The sequence below is a fragment of the Thunnus maccoyii genome, chromosome 3 (assembly GCF_910596095.1).
Source record: "Thunnus maccoyii chromosome 3, fThuMac1.1, whole genome shotgun sequence".
Taxonomy (NCBI): Eukaryota; Metazoa; Chordata; class Actinopteri; order Scombriformes; family Scombridae; genus Thunnus; species Thunnus maccoyii.
Window position 1 is genome coordinate 12062831 of NC_056535.1, and position 26871 is coordinate 12089701.

At 42.5% G+C, this 26871-nt stretch overlaps 1 protein-coding gene across 4 annotated transcripts in view; it reads right to left on the bottom strand.

Annotated features, from left to right (window-relative positions):
• The window catches only part of LOC121893940 (plexin-A1-like), a 191984-nt gene that overhangs the window by 15768 nt on the left and 149345 nt on the right, over window positions 1-26871 (bottom strand). For 2 of the 4 annotated variants that reach the window (XM_042406145.1, XM_042406142.1), the window contains exons 12-21: window positions 25846-26036; window positions 19037-19188; window positions 15897-16020; window positions 15630-15766; window positions 12943-13110; window positions 8869-8962; window positions 7495-7731; window positions 5432-5575; window positions 3802-4036; window positions 462-604 (exon numbers count right to left, since the gene is read on the bottom strand). In XM_042406145.1, coding sequence (XP_042262079.1) covers window positions 462-604; window positions 3802-4036; window positions 5432-5575; window positions 7495-7731; window positions 8869-8962; window positions 12943-13110; window positions 15630-15766; window positions 15897-16020; window positions 19037-19188; window positions 25846-26036 — 1625 coding nt within the window. Of the gene's footprint in view, window positions 1-455; window positions 605-3801; window positions 4037-5431; window positions 5576-7494; window positions 7732-8868; window positions 8963-12942; window positions 13111-15629; window positions 15767-15896; window positions 16021-19036; window positions 19189-25845; window positions 26037-26871 lie in introns of all 4 variants that reach the window. The other 2 variants (XM_042406143.1, XM_042406141.1) reach the window with 1 other exon arrangement.

Below are 26871 nucleotides of genomic sequence, written 5' to 3' on the forward strand. Positions count from 1 at the left end.
TCTTCTACCAATTTACTTTTTGTTTGGGCTTGAACCCTCCTCAGCCTGAAGGTCTTGACTTGGAAGTCTGTAAAACTTCTATTTTTCTAAAATAATTTAATTTATATACTTTCCCCTTCCTCTAATGTGGAGTTTTAAAAACTAGAAATTAGTTTGGAAACACCACAAAATTCAGGAGAACTTGCTGATCAAAACAGGAAGATTCTCTGTTGGATTTCTGCTTAGCTTTGTCTTCCAAGCACACTTTTCTCTCCATGTTTCTCCATCATTATAATCCTTGCAAATGCAAAAAGATTTTGATTTTTTTTTCTTCCCATTATCCACCAAAGTCCTTTATTAAAATCTCCTCACGTAAGGGGACCATTTCTAATTACATATCTAACACACAACATTCATTCCTTCATTCAGTGTGTGTGAGTGTGTGTGTGCATGTGTGTGGAGTGATCTCTACTGACCCGTACCTCCATCTCCTTGAGCACAGGATGGTCCTCAATCCCAGGGAAGAGGACCCTCATGGCGTAGGTGCGGTAGTCCAGGAAGGGGATTCCTGCTCCATCCAGTTCCTGAGTGAGTTCATGGATGTCTGTTTGCAGCTCTGCAAAGGCTGCAAAGAGAGAAAGAAGAAAATGGTTATGAATATATCATAAAGGTTATGAATATGCTACTGAATGTTACAATCTTATTTTCTTGGTTTTGTTAACAAAATAACAAACCACTGCTTCTGTACTGTAAACGTAAACATCTCTTCATGCAGAGCGGAGGAATTTTCCAGGGAAATAGAGACCTCCTGATTGGTATTTAGAAGGAATGTAGGTTGAAAAACATTTTATGATATCAACTGGCAAAGAAGCATGTATTTAGATGTAAAATTGGGAATTATAACTTTAAAAGGTGGTCATTACCGGCCTCAAATCCTTCAATTTTGAAGTTGTGTTCTCAAGTAATGATTAGTGTTTTTTTCTTCCCAAAAAAGGGGAAGCATTTGGAAATTAAGACTTCAAACATAGTATTTAAGGGCTACACAAAACAGAAGAAAGCACTGAAAAGCTATGGTCCAAGTGCTGAATAATCACTCACAGAAAGACAAAATCAGCTCTAGAGCCGGCCTTTTTCTTGACTTTGACTATTCATGACTCTGTCAGTCTGATTTTCAGAATGTTTAACGAGGAGAAAGGCAACACAGGTGAAAGTGAGCAAAAGATGGAGGCGTGTGGAGGAGTAGTAGTGAAAAGAAATATTATGCAAGAGCAGAGAGAAAGATGGAGGGGAGGATAGAGGAAAGTGTTCTGGTAGTCGGTGGCTAAAGGGAAGTTCAGGATGGCAATTGCACACAGGATCGTGAGCGTTTGAGTACACACACATTACATGCTGCCAACTCACATGCTCCTTCACATACACACACACACACTTTTCGTGTCTTGCCCCACAGCTGAACACATAACCTAGTGCCCACATGATTTATGTGAGTGCATGTGTCAATGTTTTTACACATTTTCCATTCCAAGATGGTGTGTGTTCTGACCCCATTATGTACACTCCCTTGTGGCTTCACAAGTCACATCTAGAGGGAGCAAATGGGATCAAAAACATTCCCTCATTCATATCCCTTACAATAGTGCCTACACCTAATGCTTTTGGTGGACTGCTTCAACTCTATTTTATAAAACTCCCACGAGCAGAATATATACAGCTATATGATTCCATTAGCACAACAGAGTGTGTGCCCTATAGCGTCATCCAAAATACACCAACACATGGAAACACAACCCAAACAAATAACGAACCAAAGCCCAGACTAACAGATGGCTTGTGTCACCCTATCCCTCTCTCCCTATCTCTTTTCCTCCCTCTCTCTTGCCTTCAAAGTGACATCTTAGAGGTCACCTCTCTCTTCCCTATGGCTTCCCCTCTGCTGTGACATCGCTCCATCTTATTTTTTTTTTCTCTTGTTGGCTGCTTCATGCCCTCCATCTCTCTCTGCATCTCTGATCAGTATATTTTTCTCTACTTTGCTCCTTCTTTTCACTCCATTTCTTTTCCCCCCATTCATATTTAAAGTCAACAATTTTGCCTGTCCGCTACGTTCATGCTTGCTGCTTTCTTGGTCTGGAAAAGAAAGTTGTTCACTTTTCTATCCATACATTCATCACCTCTTGTTCATCCATATCTGATTTATCTCCTAAACTTTCAACCAGATATTCTACTCAGGTTCCTTGTTTTCTCTCTGTATTGTTTTGGTATTTGTCAACCCATACCTTACCTAAATATATATTTATTTAGTGTCTGTTTCTACTTCATTTTCCTCTCTCATAATCTTCCTATCCATCTCTTCTTCTTCTCTGCCCCCTCCCCTTCTCCTTTCACACATTGTCTGCCTTATTTATCTCTCTTGCTCCGTCCCCCTCCTTCCATCCATCCTGTTGTCGTCTTCCAGACAGTGGTGACAGTGGGGGACAGACAGGGTTAGGGCACCTGGACTCGCCACCGCACACCCCAGCCAATCATTGTTTGACCTGCTGTGTGGGTTTATGTGTGTGTGTGTGTGTTGTGTGTAATTGCAGGGAGTTGCAAAAGAGCAGGACATGGAGACCTGAGTGTCAGGGGGAGTGGTGTGGAGTGTACACATAGTCATCCTCTGAGCAATGACTGGGTCAGATTGAATCAAAAGAAACAAATGTGCTGTGTAAGTGTAAAGAGCGAGTGTTTAGACAGATAATTCATGTGTGTTCTCTATACTACAACACTCAGAGGGACCTAAGTCAGGTAGTAGTGATGTCACCAGTTTTTTTAATAGAAAGTCTATGATTACAATCTGGGAGTGTTGAGTTTGACATGGGCATTTACCAAAAGAGACAACTTGCATTATGAGAAGTGCAGGATACAGCATACAGCATTACGATACAGCATTTTTGGAGCTTGACCAATACTGGGAAATTAAAATCAGGATTTCTCGGCCTCTGTTGTATTAATTTTGTCTTATCTTACAACAAGAACCACAGTAAATTAATGTTCTATTTGAGCTTTACTACATCAGCGCAACAGGTTAAGTGATCTCTAATACAAATGTATGCTGATGATTATGGTTATCAGTATTCTCCTTCTCTCTCCTCCCATCTGCCTCTCTCTCCCTCTGTCTCTCTCTTGCCAGATAAACCAGTAACAGCATCAGTAGACTCTCACTGGATCCATGCTGCCTCCTGCCAAATGAATATATGCTAATGTACTGGTGTGTAAGTCTCTTGCTCTCTATCCCCCCTCCTCCCCGCTTTGGTCGATGCCAAACCACTCCTTCCTTACTATCCCTCACTTTTCCACCTCTATGCCCTGTATCTATCTAACCTCCATCTCTCCCTTTCTCAGCGCGGATGGTAGTGAGGCCAGCCAGGCAGCTCTCTCATGGGGTGGAGAGCCAACATCTGGTGGCTGGCTCAGATCAAAGTACTCCTCTGGAAGCACACCAACACCCACGCACACATGCACACACACCGCTGCCACCTAACAGCAGGGGGACAGTTGGCAGTGAGACAGAGGGAGAAATAGAGAGTAAGAGGGGAAGCAGAGAGAGATATGGATAGGACTATTGAATGGGAGTTGTGCAGCTTTTGAGTTAAGCTGCAGCGAGGGGGAGATTTCCAGAAAGTTATCTGGGAACACAGGAGTTATTTGGGGAGAAAGATGAAAAGAACAAAGGAAGGAGAATGGTAAAAGAAACAAGGAGAACACCAGCATTATATAAGTAACTTTGGAGGGTTGAGCAGCTAGCGTCACCCCTCCTTATGGCCACATTTTGCCCAAACTCACCTTCCTTGCACTCAAGGGCCACCCTGGACTCCAGGTTGTCCATCTGCAGTTGCAGACGTTTGAGGGTGCGGTCAGCATCTCGCGACTTCCTCTTATAAGCAATTAGAACCACAATGATAACCAGCAGGAGCAGGCCGCCACCTCCCCCGATACCAATGATGGCGGGCAGGGTGAGCAGGCTGTCTGAGTAGATCTGCAAGGTCCCCGGTGAGTATTCAAACCCTCCAACACGCACCTAGTGGGCCGAGGCAAAGAGAAAAGTTACACTCTTGTTGGTTAAGCAGGTGGATGAGAGACACCACACAGAGATAGACAGAACAACAACAAAAAAGTGTATGGGTATATCTGCGGTGGAATTTTACCAATGTGAAGCTGTGAACCACTTTCATAAAATAAATTAGCTGCTGGTACCAAGATTATACCCTCCACAGTGTGAAGGTCATACAGAGATTGTACAGTGATGTTATTTTGGCATTTTCAAATCCATATATACAAGAACTACTGTGCAGTTCCAAAGCGTGACAGACAATTTTAGGTCTACACCTGGCCATCCATTATAAAGAATGTAATATGAATGTACCAATGAAAAACGATGCAAGGTATCAATGCTAAATCCCACATTGCAATTATACTGGCAAACCAAGCTGTGCTGAGTTGAGCCAAGTACAGGACAAAACTACCCAAAACCCTTTATATCTGGGTTGGGGGAGGCAACATCTGTGCCCCGGGGCTGTCTTTGGAACCAGCGAAACACATACAAGTATACACAGTTACACACACATGACTTTCAACCATATCACATCAAAACAGTTCTGGCTTGCAGAGCCTGTGAATAAAAAAACATTGGATATGTTTAATTCCCCTCTCTTCTTTTTCTTCCTTCTTCAACGGGCTTACGTCTATGAAATATCAAATGGAGGAGGGTAAAAATAGACACAGACCTCTAACGCCCACAAGCCATTTTTTGGTCTCTATTGAATATCAATACTGTTCAAATCCCAAGGAGGACGACAGCCAAATGAGACCGGTGAAAAGCCTCTAAGAAAAAAATACAGTCGCAAACATCGCCAACGGTATAAGAGACGGGATGTGTGTGTGCGTGTGTGTGTGTGTTTGTGTGCGTGCAGCTATATGAATGGGGAGGAGAAATCTAGAGTAATTGAAGAGATTTAGGCCTGATGGATGGGGAGGAAAGAATGAGATGAATGAATGAAAAGATAGGAAGTGAATTGACATAAAGAAGGGCGATGAATAGCAGAGCGGAAACAGCGGAGAGAACTGGAACTATGGAAGAAGAAGAGGCTGAAAGAAATGTAAAAGCCAGACGTGAGGTTGAGGTGGCACGAAAAATAAATCAAGAGGGATGATAAAATAACAGGAATCTAAGATAGAAAAAAAAAAACACTTAGATAAGGTTGATGCTCATTTTCTGGTTTTGTGTGGCTCCAAACGCCAAACTCTTGGTTTGCACTACGCTCTGATCAGTGAGTGACAGATCAGGTTAACATGATGAAGACAGACACATCGCATGATGGGAAAACACTCAGCAAATATACACATACTGTATATAATACAGCTTCTAAATTAGTGATTTAACAGTAACATACAAAAGTATTATAGCAGTACTCACAGTGACTTTGTGTTCTCCAGTCAGGTTAGGCCATTCACACAACAGCTGGCTCTCAGACAGGGTGAGAACGCAGGGTGTCTCCCCGATCAGCACTGTGTAGTTCAGCTTAGTGTTTCCCGGGGCTGCAGGAATCAGGTTACGGCCCTGGAAAGAGAAACACACGTTTCGGTTACTTAGGTAAGGTCTGAATCAAAGGTGGTCCACATGAATAGAATTATAAACGTTGAGTATAAATTCGAAGTGATTCACTCTGACTGTGATTTATGCCATGGCAACGGCAAAAAAAAACCCATACTTGCTTCTGATTGGCTGGCAGGTGTCCGTCAACAGTTTGACCACAGGTCTAAACCAGTGTGCAAGATACATGAAATTGGGGGTAACCATAGCAACAGTGCTTCTGCTTGATGCTGCCAGATAGTACCTCACATAGAAACTGATCAAACCATGAGTTAAGCTGTCACAAACATGAATATGGTTTATGATTTCAATACAGCCTACCTAGTTTTCATTTAGTAAATTAAGAGGCGTTCGGATGTAAAAATAACACCTAATCTAGTATCTTCGTACGTTAGAACACCTTGTTCTGTATTATCATTTACATGATCTCAAGCATACAGAGTTTCACACTGCATAGAATTGACTGGCCACTAAAATATGAGAATCTTGTGCACATTGTTCCATGAAATTGCCCTTTGCCATAGTCTTTTGTCATGGCCACCACTTTGCCAATCAGTGAGGTGGTGGGAAGTAGAGTAAATAAATTCTACAGAAATCCCCCTCCAACCCCCCCTCCTTCTTAACTCCTCACCATGCTTTGCAGAGTGGGAGGTATTAATTGCGGGAAAATCTCAATGAATGTCTAATTTCTCTGCAATTATTTTATAGGATGCCGTTTCTGTGCTGCTTATTTTGGTAATTCTTTACCCGGAGCACGGTGGGGCAATCAGAGCTTTTTTCATTATAGAATTATATTTAAAGTTGCAGGGGAGAGAGGCGTGATTCTTCATTTCTAAAATTCCACCCTGATTGGCCAAGAGAAAAAAGGCTTTAGTTTTCCATGAAATTGCATGATAATTTCCTCTCTCGCTCCTGAGAGGGCTTTGAAGTTCAAGGGGAGCGGTGACGTGACAAAAGACAGCATGGGTGGGTGGGGCAAAGCCTTTAAAAACGTATTCAAATGCGTACTGCCTCTATGGCTTAGAGTAAACACGGCTGTGAAGTCTCTCTTCAGAAGTTATCTTATAGAAATCGGAGCAGGTGGCATAGCGATGCATGGGTCCACTTTATAAACATTAGTTTGCTTTGCACCTGATTTTAAGGGAGGCGTTTTGGAAGCAACTATTTCTTTCTTGAAGGTCTCCAAACCCCATTGGAGACAGCAGGTGAAGAAATAACATCTTTCAAGGTTGAGGGACATCTTAAAGAAAACTGTGTTGAAAGAAATACTCTAAAAGCGAAAGGAAGGAGGGAGGAAAGTGTCTTTACAGGAATTAAAGATGTATAATAATATTTGTGAGCTTTTAACATTCTTGACAATAGTCAACATTACTGGCACGCTTCTATCTGCTATTTTTTATTGTGTCAACTGAGAGCTAAAACTCAGCTAACCTTCAATTGTCCTCGATGCTTGGTGTGTTTTAAGGCATTTCTTCCACACCTTATATACAGAGCAACCTTCAATAAAAAGCTTTGATGCAAAACCACTGCAAACTCCATCTTGACATCATTCAACCAGACATAAGAACCCCCTTTTCCCCCACTCAAGCGTGGTCTACTATGTGGAAGAGAAAAGGACAGACAGCAGAAATAAACTGAGAGAGGTGATGCAAGAAGGGAGAAAGGAGGAAAAAAAAAAAGAAATAGATGACTGGAAATACACAAAGAGAGGAGAGAGACAAAGAAACACAGAGAAAGACATGAGAAGAAGGGAGGCTGAAGACAGAGAAGTGAGAGGCAAAGTCTAGAGATGAATATAAAGAGAGAAAGGACTTGATGGATGTAAAGCAAAGCCAGGTAGAGACGAGGCCAAAACAGATCAATGCTAAGTGCACAAGGCGTTTTACCTTGAGTATGAGTGGTGAGCTGGGCTTCAGCTCCAACATGCCATTGGGACTCAGAGGTTCAAACACGGGGTCCGGGTGGTAGCTGAAAGTCTCGTTTACCACCAGCACGGAGCGCACGTCATCCATGACAAAGCCGATCTCATCAGGACTGCTGCCTACCTCCGAGAAGCTTTTGTCAGATCCGGCCACAGAGGGCGCCAGACACACCATCACAGTGTTGTTAACTACTGTGCAATTCTGAGGAGGAAAAGAAAGGACAGAGGGGAGAGAGGAAGCAGGAAGAAGAGGAAATAATTAATGGGGGATGGTCAAAGGCAGAGAGAAAAAGGAAGATGGGATAGAGAAAAGGGGAGAAAATTTGATACGCAGATAAATCAAGTTTGACATGATGATTTAATTGCTAAATTAAGAACCTTTCTTCCTTGTTACACCGTTTCTCTATAATAGCATTGACTGACATCTACTGATGGCAAGAACTAGAAAAAAGGTACATTTAAAATTCCTACATAAAAGATCATGTTAAATAATCAACTATATATACGATGGCTGAAACAGGGTTATGTGATATGAGTAATCAAATGTCTCCATAATAACATAATGAGGAAGAGTCTGGCTTAATAACATCAGTGTCGTAATCAGTGTTGATATCATCTGGAAATCCCCTGTGGGGTTGGACACTTAAATCAGTCACCGAAGAACAAATTAGACTGTAATGACATCGAGAGAAACGGGAGAGGTCAGCCAGTAGCTGTTAATGATAACACAGCACGGCTAAAGAGACTTGTGCATAGTTTCAGTGTGTTATATCTATATGTCACATTTACTAACACACTGAAACAAAAAGGGTGTGTAAGATCACAAGGATACAGAAAAAACAGTGTTTATAGGTCAATGGAAACATTAACCAAGAAAAATAAAAACGACTGCAGAGAGGGGGACAAAAGAAAGAAGGGATATTTTTACTTTCAGCTAAAAGCGGGAGTGGAAGAAAGGTTAGCAAAGCCCCGTGGTGCTAGGTGAAGAGAAGGGGATTTGCTAGAGCCGCTTTATTGCTGGTTGACATTTCAAAGGTTAAACTGCTAAAAGGAAATTCAACATCAAAAACAAACAGAAAATGGGCCCTTGGCTGGTTGACCAATGGGTCAGGTGTGTGCGTCTGTCTGTGTCCCAGGAGTGCGTGTGTATCGTCTGAAAATCATTTTTTTCAGAGAGAGAGAGAGGCAGAGAGACTGTGAAAGTAGAGGGAGAGACAGTGGAGACAGACACCTGTGTGTCTATACTGGTCTGACTCTGTCTCACTCGCCAAGTCAAGTCACTGATTTTCTTGTTTTGTCAATAAAAACTGTGTGCGGGTGTCTGGGTCCAGCCACTTACATTTTCTGACTTGGCAGCTCCATACTTGGCTCTCATTTTGGGCTCCTTGATGGTGGCCAGATTGGTTCCAGTAATGGTCAACATGGTTCCTCCACTAAAAGAAGAGATAATAAGATATATTGTAAAGCAGGGGTAGACAAATAGCAGCCCATGGGCCAAATCTGGCCCTCCAACAAAAATATTTGGCCCCCCCAATGAAAGCTGAAATTTCCCCTTTTATAGATTACATCAAATCAGATTACATCACGTCTCTTCATAAAGCTACAGTCAATAACAATATAAACACAAGTGCTCTTGTAAATCCCGATGTAACCTCTTACAAATTTACAAGTTGTGTAACACACCAAATAAATAACAGGTTTTGCTTCAACCATAAATGAAGCAGGCCACTGTTATTGTGTGTGGATAGGCAATCGATTTAAATTCAAGTCTCGTAGTTTAGTTTCAAATTTTTTGGCCACAAGTATCACCATGAGCTGCTGTTTGTTCTCACTAATAGGAATCATGACATATATGCCTTACTATATATACTAAAACTGTTTTATAAATGAATGTTCAATTGAACAAATTAAAAGAAATAAACAAAATGTACAAAAAACATAGGCTATGTTTTTTATTTTTATCATGGCTGTACTACGTTGGACCCTAATAAACAGTACTGTTTAAAAAAAAAAAAGTGTTCCATGGTTGAACCTAATTGCTGACCCCAGTTGCAGAGAATGTCAGGATAAACATCACTGTATAATGGTAAGGGGGAAAATAAAAACAATTCTATGTGCACTTGTGTGTCACATATTCATGTATCTTCTGGTGTCATTTTTTCTTAAAGGGTCCATGTGCATACACTATTCAGCAGGCCTATCGGTGGAGATAAATGTTAATAAATCTGTTCTCTGTGGGAGCCAAGAGGGCCCTCCAGTTGGCGATTTACCATTAATGCTCGCTCCTGCTGTAGCCTTTTGCCTGCTTATTCATGGAAGCCCATTTTCAGGTAATGATACTAACGCTAAAGCCCTTGCATGAATGTTAAGAGCTTGTTTAAACCGATATGGAGGCTGGGGGAGGAGGGGGGGGGAGGGGTAGTCGAATATGGAGCATTACTCCTGAGAGCCAAAGCTTTTGGCCTCTCCTCACCACCTCTCGAAAGCCAGGGGGAGATATTTTCAGAGTGTATTAAAGTTGCATTGTGGTATTTTTCAGCATGAGATAAACTCAGCGACTGCCTTGCCGTCAATGATCTGACATGTTCTGTAACCTTTTCACCTGTGACCTATTCAGGTCTATGTGACGCTGACCAACAGAGACATGGGTAATATGGGGTGAGAGTCCTATACCCCCACACTGCCTTCTCGACAGCCTCTGTTGGCCTGAGAGGCTGAACTTTATCTGATGTGAGGTGTTCTGACAGCAGCTAAATAAGTTAGCATACAACCTAAAACTGGAGTGGGGTAAAGGCAAGGCTTTAAGCCCAGTGCCACTGTGACTCACCACTGGCTTCACTGAACAGAAACACATATCGTGCAAATGATACATGGTACGTTGCTAAGTTTCCTGTATTGATGTGACACCAACAAAAGCACATTCTGTATTACTGTTTAAGTGCTGTAAAGCCTGGGAAGAAAGCTTTTCTAAAAGAATATCAAACATTTTAGTGCCTCTGCTGTCTTATCTCTAAGCACTGGTAGCTGGGGACTTGCAGTCTACTTGGCTGCATTTTGTTGAACAGAAAAAGCTGGTGTCTGGGGGAGGGTGGTGAGGCCAGTCAGAGCCTTAAGGTGAGATTGACCCTTGAAGTAGCCTGGGAAGAACTAGGAAGCTAAGGAACTAGCAGGAAAAATTGAGACAAAAGGGCTTTTGAGACACTTTAAAGAGGCTAACACATGTTGAAGTGGTAAATATAGTCAGGAGTGAAAACTGAGCAGACAAAGGAATCTGGGAGATTTATATAGAGTGGCACTTTTCTATCTGGAACAGCAGAATATTATCTGCAGGACATGCAGATGTAACAGACCATTCAGTAGTTCAATATCAGTAAAAACTGTTTTGTTTCATTGCAGCACTCCACAGGGGTAGTTCAATGAGAGGATAAGAATTAATTTCTACACATACAGTGTACACTACATAGTGTATTGTGTACACTGTGCTACACAGCATAAACAAGATGAAGTGTCACACAATCTCTGCAGCGCCATGTGTTTGTGTTGTTAGCCTGAGAACTTCTTCCTGAAGGGTGGGGAACAAGTCTCGGTCATGTCAGATTTGTGTTTTGGACAAGGGATGCTCAGCACTGTTTGAAATAGCCTCGGCAACAGGGTCACCAAAGGGGACACAGCGACAAAATAGCTTGGTAAATAAGAGTGTGATTGGCCTGGAGAACCATGCACCTCCTCCTCTGGGAGAGCTGAGTGAAACGACAAACACGAGCCGAGTGCCGAGGTTATTCCCCCCCCAAGGCTGGAGCCAACACTTTCGTTCTCGTTTCCCTCACCTACCCTCAACCTTTCATTCATCCAATTCCAAATGAGACTTCTCATCCGCTCACATCTTGTTCAAATGATGAGAGACTTTGTCTCCCTGCAGAGTTTTAAAAGCGGTTCCCATTTTCACCTCAACCCCCTGCGATGTAGTGAATTGTTTCACTGCCTGAACAGACAATGTGTCTGGTGGCAAAATCTGATGTGCTCTCAAATAAAATACCTGGACTATGCTGTATACAGGTCAGAGTGGCTTTAATAACAATGCAACACATATGACATTCATTCAGCAGGGATTTCTGAGGCATAATTCTTCTCTTTTCTTAATAGGCTTTAACAGCACCGATAAAGTAGAACTGATAAACTATTTGTGTTCAAAAGAGCAACAGAGTGGTGACAATGGCATGATTGTGTTGTGTCAATTTAATTAACGCTGTGAAAATAAGTGTTGGATATATGAGCTAGTGCAGGTTATATAGTTTTTTTGTCCAGCCTTTTACTTTTTTGTATGCACTGCATCCCTGGATAGTTTATGGGACCTATCCAATGTTTGAATACCAACTTTTATTTTAGATTTTTAAATGAATGCAACAGAAAAAAAAAAAAAAAACATCAAGAAAAAAGCTCAAGAAATAATGTACGACAAGTTCCTGAAACTATACGTTTGAAGTAAATGAGACAGTCAACAGTGTGTGTTTTTGTGTGTGTGTGTTTGAGTTGGCTTCATTTGTGAGCTGAGGAGTAGAGGAGTTTCTAGGTCATGCTAGTGAGCCCATTAGCATTTGGTAGCTCCAAGCTTCTTTTTTTTTTTTCCCTCCACAACACAGCTTGTGTTTGCACAGGAAATCTTCCCGTGGCTATGTAGTCTCATTTCAATAAGTCAAGTAATATTTACAGATACATCTCTGCTGCAGCTCATCAACAAGCAGTGCACTGCTTCAGGAGCCTCCTTTACTGCTGTTCCTGCTCTCAAAGATTTACTTTTGAAACATAAAGATAAACAGAATAAATAATGTCTTTGAAAAGCGAGACGTGTGTGAAAATGGAGAGGAATCTTCAGCTTTTTCTTCGAGACCCAGCCAGCGAGTATGCAAGCAGAATAATACATTTATCATTTTACATGGAGTGCATATTTCAGTTTAGTTGGCTACACTTCTTGAAAAAATGGCATTAATGTATGGCACAACCACCACATGGGATTAATAATGTATTGATGCATTTGTATCTGTTCTATAGATGTACATCAAGCAGAATTGCAGATCAAACACTGTTGATGTAAATTATAGATAATGAAATGACATGCTGATGTATTATACAATGATAGATTGCTGACGGGGCTAACTATATGATGAAGCAGAATGTGAAAAATTAAGCCAATATCGCCCAGTTTTGAAACCTTTCCTGTGAATTATTCAGTGTGCATCGCTTTCAGGGTTGACCTGTACTATTTATGCAATATTGAGAATTAACTGATCAATCCTAAAGTATTCTTTTTGAGATACTGTAGCTGTAACAGAAATATCCTCCATGTCTTAAGCCTGTATGAGCTCTGGAAAGACTCTATACTATTGTGGGAAGACTCATACTATTGTGTCCTTACCTGGCGATACTCCAGTCAGGCTCAATCTTGAGGATGGTGGGATCATCTGTATAGTTGAACTTGACCTCTGGGTTCCTCAGCTCAGCAGAGTTGATGTCCACCATGACTGGGGTGGTGCCTGAGGCTTGTCCCAACGGGGTCACACACACTATCTCCTTGCTGCTTCGCCTGGAATACCAGGAGATCAAGGGATAAGGAGAAGAAAGGAGAGAAAGATGTTACATACAATGGTTGGTGATGGCCTCTCTAAGAGTGGACTGTAGAGCTATACTAGAAGGTCTTGAAAAGGATTTCGAGTATATGGGAGTTGACTCTGACAGAAACAGAGATAGACACAAAGAAAAAAAAAACTGCGCAGGGAAAGAAATCCTACTTCACCCTTTAAATAACTCATAAATTATTTATCAGATGCAACAAAAAAAAAAAAAAGCAGGCTCACACACAGACTGGTGACACAGTCGCCTATCCACAAGGCCAACATCTTTCAGTCTGTCCAGCCGTAGTTTCATCAGCCCGAATCACAGAGTGCTATACTTCAAAGCTCGCTCTCTCTCTCTTTCTCTCTCTGTCTGTCTTTCCTTCCCTCCTGCGCTTTCTCTGGCTGATAGATCTGAAGTGGCAGATCAGGCTGGTCGTCTCTCTGTGTGATGTAACTCCCTCCCTAGCAGACAGGCAGCCAGCTGTGACCTGCTGGGAAACTTTGTGCTGCTGCCAGAAACTTTGTGCTCCACACCAGTGGCTCATTGCAGCGTCCCCTCCTCCCTGTCAGGGGGGAAACACTGCTTGGTGAGCAGTGGGGAGATGGCTACCTGCGAGACAGTCTGGGTGTATGTGTGTAATCAATGTATCGAGCAGGTGTGCGCTAGCTTGTGCGCAGTGTGGAGGTCTGTAAATTTGCATATAAATACAGTAGGCAGGCAGAGCATTAACGATGTGTAAGTATGTGTTTTGCATCACTCGTCGTCTGGTAACATCCTACAGCGCTCTGCGAGTGTGTGTAAGTGGGGGTGTGTGTGTGCGTTGTGCAGACATGATGGCGGGCGGCGCAGTGTGAAATTTTGAACATGAGAAGAGCAAGCTGATCCGTACACAAATCCTCCGCCGTTATCTGCTGTGAAAGTGAAGCCCACAGAAAGACGGAAGATGATGGAGAAGATGAAAGAGAACACCTATTTTGCCGCCTCTATTCCGAGTGGCTTGCAGCGGGGCGGGGCTGGTTTGGGAGACTGAACAAAAACGGCGAAGGAAAGAAAAAAAAAAAAAAAAAACGGGGGGAATCGGGCGTCTTTGTTGGACATATCCCTGCTGTCTCCCAGGAGGCAATTTCAACAGCGTCCTCCACACGCACTTAGACTGAGAGAGGGACTGAAGAGAGGATAAAGATAGGAAAGAAAAAGAATGTCGATAAAAAAAAAGTTTTCACATTCCACTAATGCTGCGTTTCCAAGGCAACCGTTTTCACAACACTGTCGCCGTCAAGAGCGCCTGTGGTGCCGCGGACGTATTTTTGACAAGGTTGCCGCCGCACAAAGGAAAGCCGAGAGGGGATACAGAAAGAAAGAAAAAAGAATGAAAGAGAAGGGGTTGCAGAGGGAGATAAGAGGATGAGTGACTCGGGGTAAATAGGTTTTGATTAAAGCAGAGGCCCCACTGAATACAAAGACACATTAAAGAGATGGACTCAACCAGTTCATTACTTTGGCCATAAAGGTTATTACTGCTCAGTGAATGAAAGGCCAAGACTATTATGGTCACCTTTCTCGGGATGTGCTACAGAGCTTTAAATTGGCCTTTACTTTTTCTTTTGATATAATATAAAAAGAACTTGATAGGTCCAAGCTCATTAGTTTAACCTGTCACTTGTTGCCTCAGAGAAGGAAACCACTATAATAAAAACAGCAGTGTTATATGAATTTGCTCTAAAAGGAGAAACAAGAAAAACTCTACACTAAGGCTTAACCTATAATGAAAAAACGTATGAAAGGGAGGAGTATAAACATTTTCCCTTATTTGCCAACAGTCACCTTGACTAGTGAAGCTTCTGCTTGGAAATTCCTTTCAGTATATAGGTGCCCTGTTCTAGTGCACTAACAATCTTTTCTGCAAGGTTTCTTTTCTCTGCCATCTGTCAGACACCATACATGAGAGGATTTAGTCCAGAGTAGAGTACGGTTTCTTGTCAGTTTGCCAAGAGGAGATTCAAAGAAACAATAGAGTTCTTGGCTTGAGGAATTAGAGTCATATCAAATTGGATCTATGTGTCCTCTCCTTGAAATCCTGGCACAATCTCTAGAGTGAGTGAGAACAGTGGCAGATTATTCTCAACACCAAAAAAATGAATTTTTTTTTTTTATGTATTCATTATATGTATACATGAGTAAAATGTGATTTACCGATTACCAGCAACACCATACAATTCCTTCTAAATTATAGTCATGTCTTTGACAAAATGTAGGCCATGTACTTAACAGCACAACTGAACAATGATATCATCATCCCTGAAAAAAGCTATACCATCATTCTCACAGTTGCTGTGAATTGCAGTCCTGCAGGTCAACCTGCTGCAAATCAAAGGCAGCGACCAGAAATAAAATGGATTTTTTAAAAAGAGAATAACCATACGGGGGGGTGGGGGGTTAAAAACTATGAACATACTGTAAATTTTTGAGCACGTTGGATTCACTCACTTCTCGAAGCGGCAGGGGTGAAGTCCTATCTTTACAGACACTGCGCTGCCTGCGTTTAGATGACTGCCTTCAATGGTGATCCTTGTTCCTCCAGACAGCGGCCCGGTGGAAGGATGGACACGGGTGAAGTACGGAGACTAAGGAGGGACACACAGGCAGAAGAGCAGGCGGGTCAATCATGGCTGCTAGACTGTGATGAACCAGTGATTTCGAATGCAACATCAACAAAGCTTTTATGTAGCTGTTTCCCAAATCAACAACACATACCACAAAAGTGAAGGCCTTGCTTGAGACTGCTTTGTAGTCAGGGTGAATGCAGTCCCTCACACACACCTCCACCTGAGCCTCCTGCACCCTGTAACCTGTTGCATCATTCAGCCGGCACACGATCCTGAAAAAGAGAAACACAAGAAGCGAAGAGATGAGCCTGATTATCGGTGCAACCAAAATAAATAAACGAAGTTCACGGTAGTCACCTGTCTTATTCACAATATTTGATTGAGAATGAGCTAGCCGTATCAGAAGAAAGAAGCTTGACCGAACAAAGTGTAAAGGAAGGGAAGAAAAGAGAGAGCGAAAACAGTACAGAACAGACAACAGTGTGACATTTCTCTTCTGCTCAGTCCAAATCACAAAGAATAAACTGTTTCTGTAGCCTTATTCATAAAAATAACAAAAAGCAGAGAAAGAAAGAAAGAAAAAGAAAGAAAGAAGGAGGTTTTGTGTGTGTGTGTGTGTGTGTGTGTGTCTACATTAGTGCGTACTGTAGAACCATAAGCCTCGCACTTGGCCCTGGGCGCTGGCTGGCCAAATGAAAATCCACTGGAGAAATGATTGAGTGAGGGGAGTGGCGGCAGTGTAGCCCACGGGGAGAACACACACACACACACACACACACACACACACACACACACACACACACACACACACACACACACACTTCCTTCATGTTTCACCCACTGGAGACACACTTGACTGTTAATTAGCCAGAGCGAACGAATGAGACAGAGAGAAAGGGCGAGAGTGCAGAAGAGAGAGAGAGAGAGGGTGGTAGAGAAGGAGAGAGAGTAAGAGAGAGCGAGGGTTAAAGAGAGAGAGAGACTGATTAATTGAACGAGCTCATATCCTACAGATCTCCTCAGCTTCTCTCACTCCCCGAGATGAGTTATTAACTCTCCTGTTTCCATCCTCCCTGCAGGTGGCCATGGCAACTGCAGCGCTGCGATGACAATGAATTTCACATTCCGATGCAGTATGTTTTCATTGTTTTTATTTTCCCTTTCATTTATTCCCTGGTTCTCCCGCTATGACAGGGGCCGTGATTAAAATGCTGGACAGCTCTCAGTTAGACACACGGCTTCACTCGCATCATTACTGCACAAATGACTACACTGAGCTGTTATTATGTGGTTAGACAGACAGTCAAGTTCATATTGCATTTGTAAAGATGACAACATTATAAATTATACCTCCCTCAATCAAGTAACTGAAGTGAAATGTGATGGTGAAAAATTAAACATATGTCAAATTGTCACATAGAAACTACTAATAAGGCATTAAAAAGAGGGATATTGGGTTCTGTTTTCTCAATGAGGAATCAAATCCATCTAGTAAATATTTAATGACTGAGGTGAATGACAAGCCTACTAATATTAAAATACCGGGAGATGCCACATTTTCCTGCAATTCAATTTCAGTCCAATCACAGAAGCAGGAAACGTGTGCTGGCTCTATAAAGTACAAGCCCTGGCAGAAAGAAAGAGAAAACCAGAGCAGGAACAATGTGTCTACATTTTGCCCAACAATCAGTGCACCTCTTTCTCTCCACTCTCTCCAGCAGATGACCTTCGACCTGTGCTGTCAGTCCCGTAACCCTATCCTGTCTCCTGTGCTACAGCTCTGATAGGGTCACAGGGATGACGAGAGCAACCGGGCCACTAATGGCACCGTATGGCTAACATCACTTTTAATTAGCATGACAGCCTGACTGCCAGCCGCGCCCTCCTCCTCCTCCTCCTACGGGTGCTATGGCAACAGGCCAATGCAGTGTTACAGGGCTGATGGGGTTAAACGTTGACACCTTGGTGGTTTTGGATGTGATCACTAGGACAAACTGAACAAGAAAAGTTACAACACAGACCCACATAATATCACTCAAGGGCTACTGAAGCAAATGTAAAGCTGGTATTATCTGTGTTAACACCACTATATATGAGGTTATAAATTATAAATCAAGTCGCTCTGAGTAGCTACGATATTTCTAAACCCATTCAGGGGACACCTGTCATCGCTGGTGAGAGCTGCACAGCATTCTGTTGTCCTAACTGTCAAACCATCAAAGTCACATTTCTTGTGTTTCCTTCTCAGTGAGGGGACACAAAGAAAATAAAATCTGCTGGGACTGTGCTGCAAAACTCAGTAAATGGAACATTTGTGTACAAATGACAGCTACATAGTTGGAAATAGAATATTGAGGACACCTCCAGCTGTGACAAGCGTCCCCAATTTTTTCTCGCCCTAAATTGTATCTTCTCTACTTCTGGATGAAATCAACATAAAATAGAGAGAGTGTGACTCATCTGGTAGTTGCGCTGAAGGCCCCAATATTTCTGGGTAGCCATAATAATGCAGTGGCAGCATCCACTCCAGCTGTGTTTAAGAATCTACATTTGTCATTCTGAAGTAACTAAATCTAACTGATGATTCTCATGATATCATGATGTCCTGTTTACAGTTGAAACTAAGAATTATGTCATTTGAAATAGACTGAACCTTCACCACAAGCTTTGGTAAAGGATGGATCTACATAGAGAATGTGGCACTATGATTGGTTTACTACTGCTGCTCAAGTAATGTTTTTCCCAAAATATACTATTTCATTTAGTAAATGGGAGTTAAGTTCCACCCGCGGCACCTGCCATGATTCAGAATTTCCCAGAAAGTGGTAAACATGACTTAATCAGATGGAGCATTCACATGACAAGCTTTCATATGTGGAACAGTTTTTAAAGGATGTATACCACCCACTTCAAATGTCATTAAATTTCTCTCAGAATGGGCTAATTTATTGTGATGAAGGTGGTTACATGAGGTAATTGAATTCTGATTGAGCTATTATTCCTATTATTAGTGGAATAAAATATTCTATGTTAACTTAGCTACTATTTGATTTACAGCGGAAGAGTAGCAGTACCAAACACAGCATGAGCCAGCTTGCATAGAATTGGTTTTGTTTGAAAGGGGAAAGCAGTATTTAACCTTTGGAGGTTTTACTGAAACAGAGGTCTGAAAGAGAGTCGCAGTGTTGTGCTTAGCACTCAGTGTCACATCAATATCAGACAAAGACAAGCAGGGAAGTAGACAGTCTCAGAGAGTGAAGAGATGAAGAGAGAGATAGTGTCACGTACTGCTCAGCACTGATGTATTGGTCCTCCTGAGGGTTGCAGGCCACCTTGCCAATGCGGACTCCGTTCTGGATGTCTTTGAACTGCAGACCCAGGTTCTCGCCCATGATGGTCAGCATGGTTCCTCCCTGTCTGGGCCCCGTCTCTGGAGACAACTTTAGGAGGAACAAATGAAAGAGGACATGAATTACCCAGAACAACATACTGTATGTGACAATCAATTGTTAGCCAAAGTACATCATAGAACATATATTGTATGTCAGCAGGAACGTCCCCAAATGAATTAATCTGACAGTTTCCTTAAGTCATTATAGCCATCTCCCATTTTGCAAGAACCAGATACTTTCTAACTCATTAAGTGAGATGAAAAATGACCTTGGATCCATTAATTCCACCTCAACTCAGTCAAACATTCACAACCTGCCAACTCACACACTTAACCTGGACCCACCCATCAAGCCCTCACTTACATCTCTCATTTAACTCTGTGACGATTAATCTACTGAACACAATTACTACACACAGTGACCTCTGCTCCCTCTCTTTCCCCAAGAGGTCTGTGAAAGGTGGGTAGAGGTGCTAATGGCTACCCAAGGCTAGCCCAGTTGCTAATCACGGTCCCATTCATCCAGCCCCAACGCAGACAATAGCCCCTTTGGTAATCAGTCATTACTACCATAATTAGGGCTAAGGCTAATTGGATTAGAACCTGGTGGGGGGTGGGGTCATTTGTCACGGCGATGTGGGAGGAGGGTAGAGCGGATGATATGTTGGTGGGTGGGTGTCGTGTAGTGGGGGTAAGGTCACGCTGACCCTCATGCCATAAAGGAAGGATAAAATGAATGATCAGTTATTATGCACTCATTCTTGCTGTGTGAGCGTCAAGTGCACTGCATATAATGTATGTCCACAATTCATTTTCTGCTTTGTGTAGATAATGAGAGTAGATAGATAGCACACATGGATAAACACATATACACATGTTGAGAGGTAAGACTAAGTGCCAAAAAGTATGCTAGTCCACCAGTGGTTCGGACCAATCAGCAATGCAAATCTAGCTGCCTTGCAAGGTGATAGAGAGATGGTTCATCCAATCACCTGCCAAGTATTTTTTGAAAGTGCCTGCCCTTCTCCAAAGAGTTTCCATGGACGACTTCTCAGATGGTTCTGTTAATTTAAGGGAACGTCTTGTACCATCCACTTCTGTCTCACAACTCACTTCAAATGGCACAGCTAACATGATTCCTCCATCTTTGTCCCCTCAATTGTCAAGACATTTTGCAATTGGTTAACTATTTGATTGTCAAAGTTTACCAAAGTTGAACTGTATGCCAAATTACCCTTTGAATTTACTTTGCCTCTGTCAGCAAATCAACTGATGGCAACAATTCCAGTGAAATTAACTGATTTTAGTCAAAACATTTTGCTGTTACAAATGATGTTGTGACCAGGTCTTCAGAGTAACAAATTTTCCGGTTTCAACTTTAAATAGAGATAACAACAACCTATGGGTGTGGAGGATATGTATCATTGGTGCCAAACACTTGTTAAAGGAACAGTTTGGTATTTTAGGACATTTGCTTATTTGTTTTCTAGCCGTCAGTTAGATAAGAAGAATAATATCATTCTTTTGTCTCTGAAGTAAATATGGAGCTACAGTCGGGAGCCGGTTAGCTTAGCTTAATGAAAAGAGTGGACAAACAGGGGGAAATAGCTAGTTATCCCAGTCCCAGTCTGCCTAAAGCTCACTTATATCTTGTTTGTTTAATCTGTACAAAAACCAAAGTGTAAAAATGACATGTTTTAGTTTTAAAGGGGTAGGCTTTTACTTTTGGACAGAGCTGGGCTAACCGTTTCCCCCTACTTCCAGTTTTTGTGCTAAGCTAACAGCCTGCTGGCTGTACTGTAGCTTCATATTTTCCATTAATATGACAGTGGTATCAATCTTCTTATCTGACTCTCTGCAAGAAAGCAAATCAGCATACTTCCCAAAATGCTGAACAACTCCTTTAAGCGTATCTACTATCTCACGGATAAATTGGATCCACTCTCTCATTCTACTCTCACAATGAGTATGAGCTGGTACCTCACAATGATCCCCAGTCTGACATCATTATAAAAAAGGTGGTGGGCTAGTAAAAGCCACAGGTGTTCAGGACACCACGAACAGAAACACACAATGGGAACAAAGCCCAGTGTCATGCAGGCCAAAACTGAAATGCCACGGTGAAATAATTAAGGAGTGTTTTCCATCTTACATCAACTAGGCTGATTATGAACATCCCTCCTCCTTCCCTTGCCCTTTCCCTCTTCCTCTCTGGACTTGTCTTTTTAATTCACTCTCTATCTCTTTGTCAGTGTGCCTGAATGCATATATTTTAGCTGGAGACAAAAGAGTGAGTGGCACACAGTAGTGCAGTGCACCAGTCACAATCTTCAGATATGGTAATCAAATCTCTCTTTCTCTATAAGCACTGGCTTATCAAAACACACACAAGCATACATACATAGACAAGTTGTTACATCCACAACTAAACAACACAATCAAAAAGCCCTTTTTGATAAAAGCCACCAGCCTAAACACTCGCTCTATTCTCCTCTTGCCGTCGCAGCGCTCTACACCCATTCAAACTCCCTTTTTTCTCTTCGTCTCTGACTTGTCCCGTTGTGTCGGAGGCTTTGTGTGAGGCCTATTGTGGCCGGCTGAGCGGCAGTGCACAGATAGCATCTGCTACTTAGAGGAGGAGGAAGCAGGGGACACAGAGAGAGATGATATGAACATGGCGTAAGGCTTCTGAAGTTTATGTGTGATATGAAAGCCTCTCAAAAACAAAAACTTACAAACTAACTGATGGAGGCAATCAAGTGAGTGAAGAAGTTGGATAAGAGAAGTCTTTGCTAATAAATATTTACATGTGAAGAAGTCAAAAACACATTGGGGCCAATTACATTTCTCTGGCTTTGAGAGCAAGTTTAGACCATATGATCATAAAAAAGTAGATACACTCCAGTTTTAATCCTACCTTTATGAAGAAGTGAAAGTATTTACTTAGTATTGGCTTGTTTTTTTTTTTAATTCTCTCAAGGTTGTAACAGCGAGACTTATTGTTCAGCTATAAAACACAACTAGCAAATCGCAGCGGTCCGGTCGATAGAGGCCCCCTAAAGAGACAGTCTTCTCTCTCGATGCTGGTCAAAAAAGAGAGCGAGCGAGACGAGACAATAGAAGGACATGATAGGCTGGAAGGGAAAGTGAAAAGGATGGCTGGATAAAGGTGAGGAGGATACATGAGGGAAGACAAAAGGAAAGAAAAATAGAGAGGTAGAGAGAGATAAAGAAGTCTGGGAAAGGCCAATATTGCAGATCAACAATACACGTGGGAGAAATCATTGGCCTTTCGCAAGCACACAAGCTGTGAAACTGGACAAAGACATGAACATTTAGATGTCTTCCCACGCAAAAATACATCATTTTTTAGAAAACACACAAACGCAAAACACACTCTCTCATATAGATCATAATGTGGCAAAAAAATGGAGCACACAGGTATGCCACATGCTAAAACACTAAAAATGTACACCCCCACATGTACACACACACACACACACAAACACACACACTGGCATGGCCTGTGTTGTTTTAATTGGTTTCTAAGGGCTAGCTGTAATGCTCTTCCTGTCCCCTAGGAGAAGGCAGGCAAGAGATGATGGATGATGGAGGGCCAGGCAGCCTCCAAGGCCAGTACTAGGACACTGCTGCACTACACTGGGAGACAGTGCCAGACAGTGTGTCTGTGTGTTTTTGTGTGTGTATGTGTCACTGTGTGTGTGTGGCTGTGAAAGTGATTTTGAGGATACCATACAAGCCACACATTGTAAGTTGCAGCTTATTTCATCTCCAGATTTTGAATATTTTACATCTAAATGTAGGCTTCACAGAGACTATGTGTTTTGTTCGTGTGTGTGGAAGCCTGAGCGTTATTTGTGCATACTGGCACACATGGTACACACACTAAACTGTGTGTTTGCTTGTTGGGAATCAAGTACTAACTAATCTTAGAGCACATTGTCAGAGAGCACAGGAAACATAGCACTTTAACAGCTGAACAGAGGAATTCTTACAATGTCTAAAAGCAGACATGTAAAGCCTAAATCATCAAATGCTGTGTTTAGAGAACAGTACTTAGGTGCCAGAGTTATCAGTGGAACGGTACCCAACTGCATACTATTGAGCAATGTCAAATGGGCAATAGTACACTTGGAAATGACACCAAATGGGTTCAACACTTGCTGCTCTGAGAGCTCTGGATAGCTGTGTGTATATTGTGTGCAAGTGTGTGTGTGCGCCTCGGTCACGCTCTCTCTCCAGTGGTGTTTCCTTCCCGGTCGAACACACATTCTCCGGTCCAAATGAAATTAGCGGCTAATCCGCTAGCTAATGGCCACACAGCAGCTAGCATGCTGCAAAAAAAAAAAAAAAAAGAAAACGAACAAAGCAGCCTGAATAAAGCAAAAAGAAGAAGAGAGGAAAAAAAGGGGATCAAACAGGGAAAGAGGGATTTGAGCGAACGGATGGTGAGAAGTGGAGTAATATTCAATTTGTGTGGCGGATGCGATGCTCTTTGGGAGAACTAAAGGATGAAATGGCAGCAGAAAAGGGGAAGGTTTTCTTTGTCGCCTGCGGATGTTCTTTTGGCGTTAAATGTCACACTGTAAATGTCAAAGGTGGAGAGGAGAGGTGACGCTGGCGGCGCGGCTCGGTGATAACGCTTCCTCCGGTGTTTCGGTGGTGAATCTCTCTCTCTCTTCTTCTATTCTTCTTTGTCTCCCCTTCTGTGTTCTCAAACCTGCAGTTTGTTTCTCCTCCTGCTGTTGTTGAAGCTCTTCTACGCCTGCTTTTTGACTGCCACCAACATCTTGCCCCAAGGCCGGGATTTACCCCTCAATATGCATGCAAGAGCACATGCTTGCACGAACACACACACACACACACACACACACACACACAGCACACCCCACCCCTTCATACATACTTAGCCCCCCCATCTTCTCTCACACATACACACAACCCAATTGCCTCTGTACGCTTGTTTCAAAGAGATAACTGAAGCGAGCAAGAAGAGAGAGACAGCATTAGCTAACGGATTTATCTATGTGCCAGTGCCCCAATTATCCAATATCTCCATTATGCATGACAGAGAGACGAACCCGTGTCACACAGGAAATGTACTGAGGGCTTGAGCCATACAAGTCTGTAAGAGTGAAATAGGAATGCATTATAAACCATACATATATTTCACACTCATTTAAATGGAGAGAAATGGCGCTCGTTTTGACTGAGATGATGTTTCGTCTTGTTTGAGATACAGTACAATGAAATTTAAAGAAAAAAGAATGTAAAAGCTTGAGACAGAGCGACCGAGAGAGAGAAGAAAAAGAGAGAAAGCAGAAGGACAAATAACTAAGCAAGGAGAATGAGTGGAAGGGTAGAACGTCACGATTCGTCTCACACAGCGGTGCGTGGCTTTCAAACTGGGCTCTGTGTGTGTGCGCGTGTGCGAGGGAGAGAGCGTGCACGTGTGTGTCAGTCCCAGTGGTGAGCTGCAGGGACAGTGACCCGGGTCACAGTCAGACGAGGACCACCGCCACGGTTACCGGTGGCAACAGATGGGTACGCCATGGTGTTTTAGACGCCTTAGCTCACCCGGCCTGTCAGATGCATACACGCATACGCACACACATTCTGCGCTCATGGTGGGACACAATTAGCACACTTCCACATTTCTCTGTTTCTTTGTCTCTCTCTCCCTCACACACACACACTCCAGACGACTACCCTCTCTGCCTCCTCAGGTGTGAGTGAGTGTGTGTGTCTATGTATATGTGTACCCATCATCTCTAATCACGTCAGTGTGTTCAGTCTTGGTGTGTGTGAACTGCCTCCTCCTGGCCGGCCCATCTGTGTTCTTGTGGTTGCAGTCATGGTGATGGCTTCTAAGATGTCGATCCTCCCTGCCGCCTTTCCTCCTACAATGTCCCCTTCACTCACTGAGGCCAAAGAATGATGCAGCACAGGTAGGGATTTCAAACCTCTTCCTTCGAGAACTAACTTTTACTAACGAGTTGACTTTGGCAATCTTCTGACTCGTGTCAAACGGCAAGTCGTCACTTTCCAGGTTTGCTGAACAAGAGGCAATCACAACTCTTTTACAAAGGGCGTATTGTCCATTCAATCCCCTCCTTTTTGACCCCTGTGCTTACAAAAACCCAAATAGCAGCTGAAGTGTCTGCTTTAACTTTAACATTGGGGAGAGAAGTATTTCTTTAACTTGGATTTAGCAGCTCCATGCAATGTTGATTTTAGAGTGGGCTGTTCCTTGGCCTCATAGACTTTGAGGTGTTAATGTGTGAGGCGACGACTTCATTCAAAACTTACAGTACAGATACAGTACATTTTATAATGTGTTTCCGCTATTTGTGCAGTGTGCTGAGACATTAAATGAAAAAATACCTACATTTCTGCAAATTTCTTTCTGTTGGATCATAAAAATATTTTTGTTGGATGCTTTTGTAGGTCGTAACCCATATAGGTAAACCCGCGATTTAAAAAAATATTTATTATAGGTTTGTAAAAATGTCCATTTTCATATGTTTCTTATACACTTACTTCATGAGAATGTACAGTAAATGTGTGTTGTTGTGCATATGCGCAGTCCGGCGTGTGTCATCTGTCACCTTGGTGAGCGTCAGTAGCATACTGAGCTGCTATATGGTGTTATGTGTGAGCATGTGTCACTACTGTCACGGCTTACCTTGGTGATCTTGGGGTGCGCACAGCGGCTGTTTCCGGTGGTGGCGTGCATCCAAGTGGTCTCTGGAGGAGTGCACTCCTGTCTGAGGGAGCATTTCTTCTCTTGTACGCACCAACCGCACTCAAACCTGGGGTTTGCCTTCAGACACATGCCGCAGCTGTCCCTCAGTGCATAGCACTTATACAGGTGGGCTGGAGAGGAGAACAAGGAGACGGAGAGTGAACGTGAGGAAATGATGTGGAAAGAGGCGAATGACCAAACCATCAATATAGTTTGTGTTGAATTATCATAGTACAAGCCAGTTGAGTAGATAAACAACTTAAAGGGTAGAACAATTTGAAAACAACAACAAAAAAAAGCCTCCAATTTAAGTTTTCCAACTTTCACGCAAGAAATTCCAAAACTTGTTCAATGTCACTGTGACAAAGTTAAAGCGCTATTTCCCAAAGGCCCCAGGAATTGTACAGCAAAATCTTTTTTTTTTTCTCTCTCTCTCTCTGCTATTCCATCCCCAAATCCCATTGGTCATGGAGCAGCTTTAAAGCAACCCTGTACCAATTATGGGCTGCTAAACGACTCCTTTCTAATTACATTAACATATCAGTATTTAAGACAAGTGAGCATCTCTCACACTCCACCAGATGATTATCATGATTGAGAAACAGGGAGGGGGCTGGTAGTGAAGAGAGACAGACAGGGGGAGGGAGACATCTTTGGGCTGTAGGTCGCCTCTGGATGCACTTGAGGAGATTTACACTTGAGATAACACACAAAGCATAGACACTGATGCACGCCACTGATATTGTACACTGTCAGTGCTGTTGTGTGTAACATATGTTGTTTAGAAATGCTTTGTCCTTGAGAGAACTATGTACTGTCAAAGCATTTTATGCTGCCTCTATGAAAGTAAACACCCCGTAGACTGCAGTGAGGTCCCTATGCTCATACACCAATGTATGGTATATATGACACATCCATGTAACAGATATCAGTCTTAGCCAGCAGTATGAGGTATATTTGAAATTT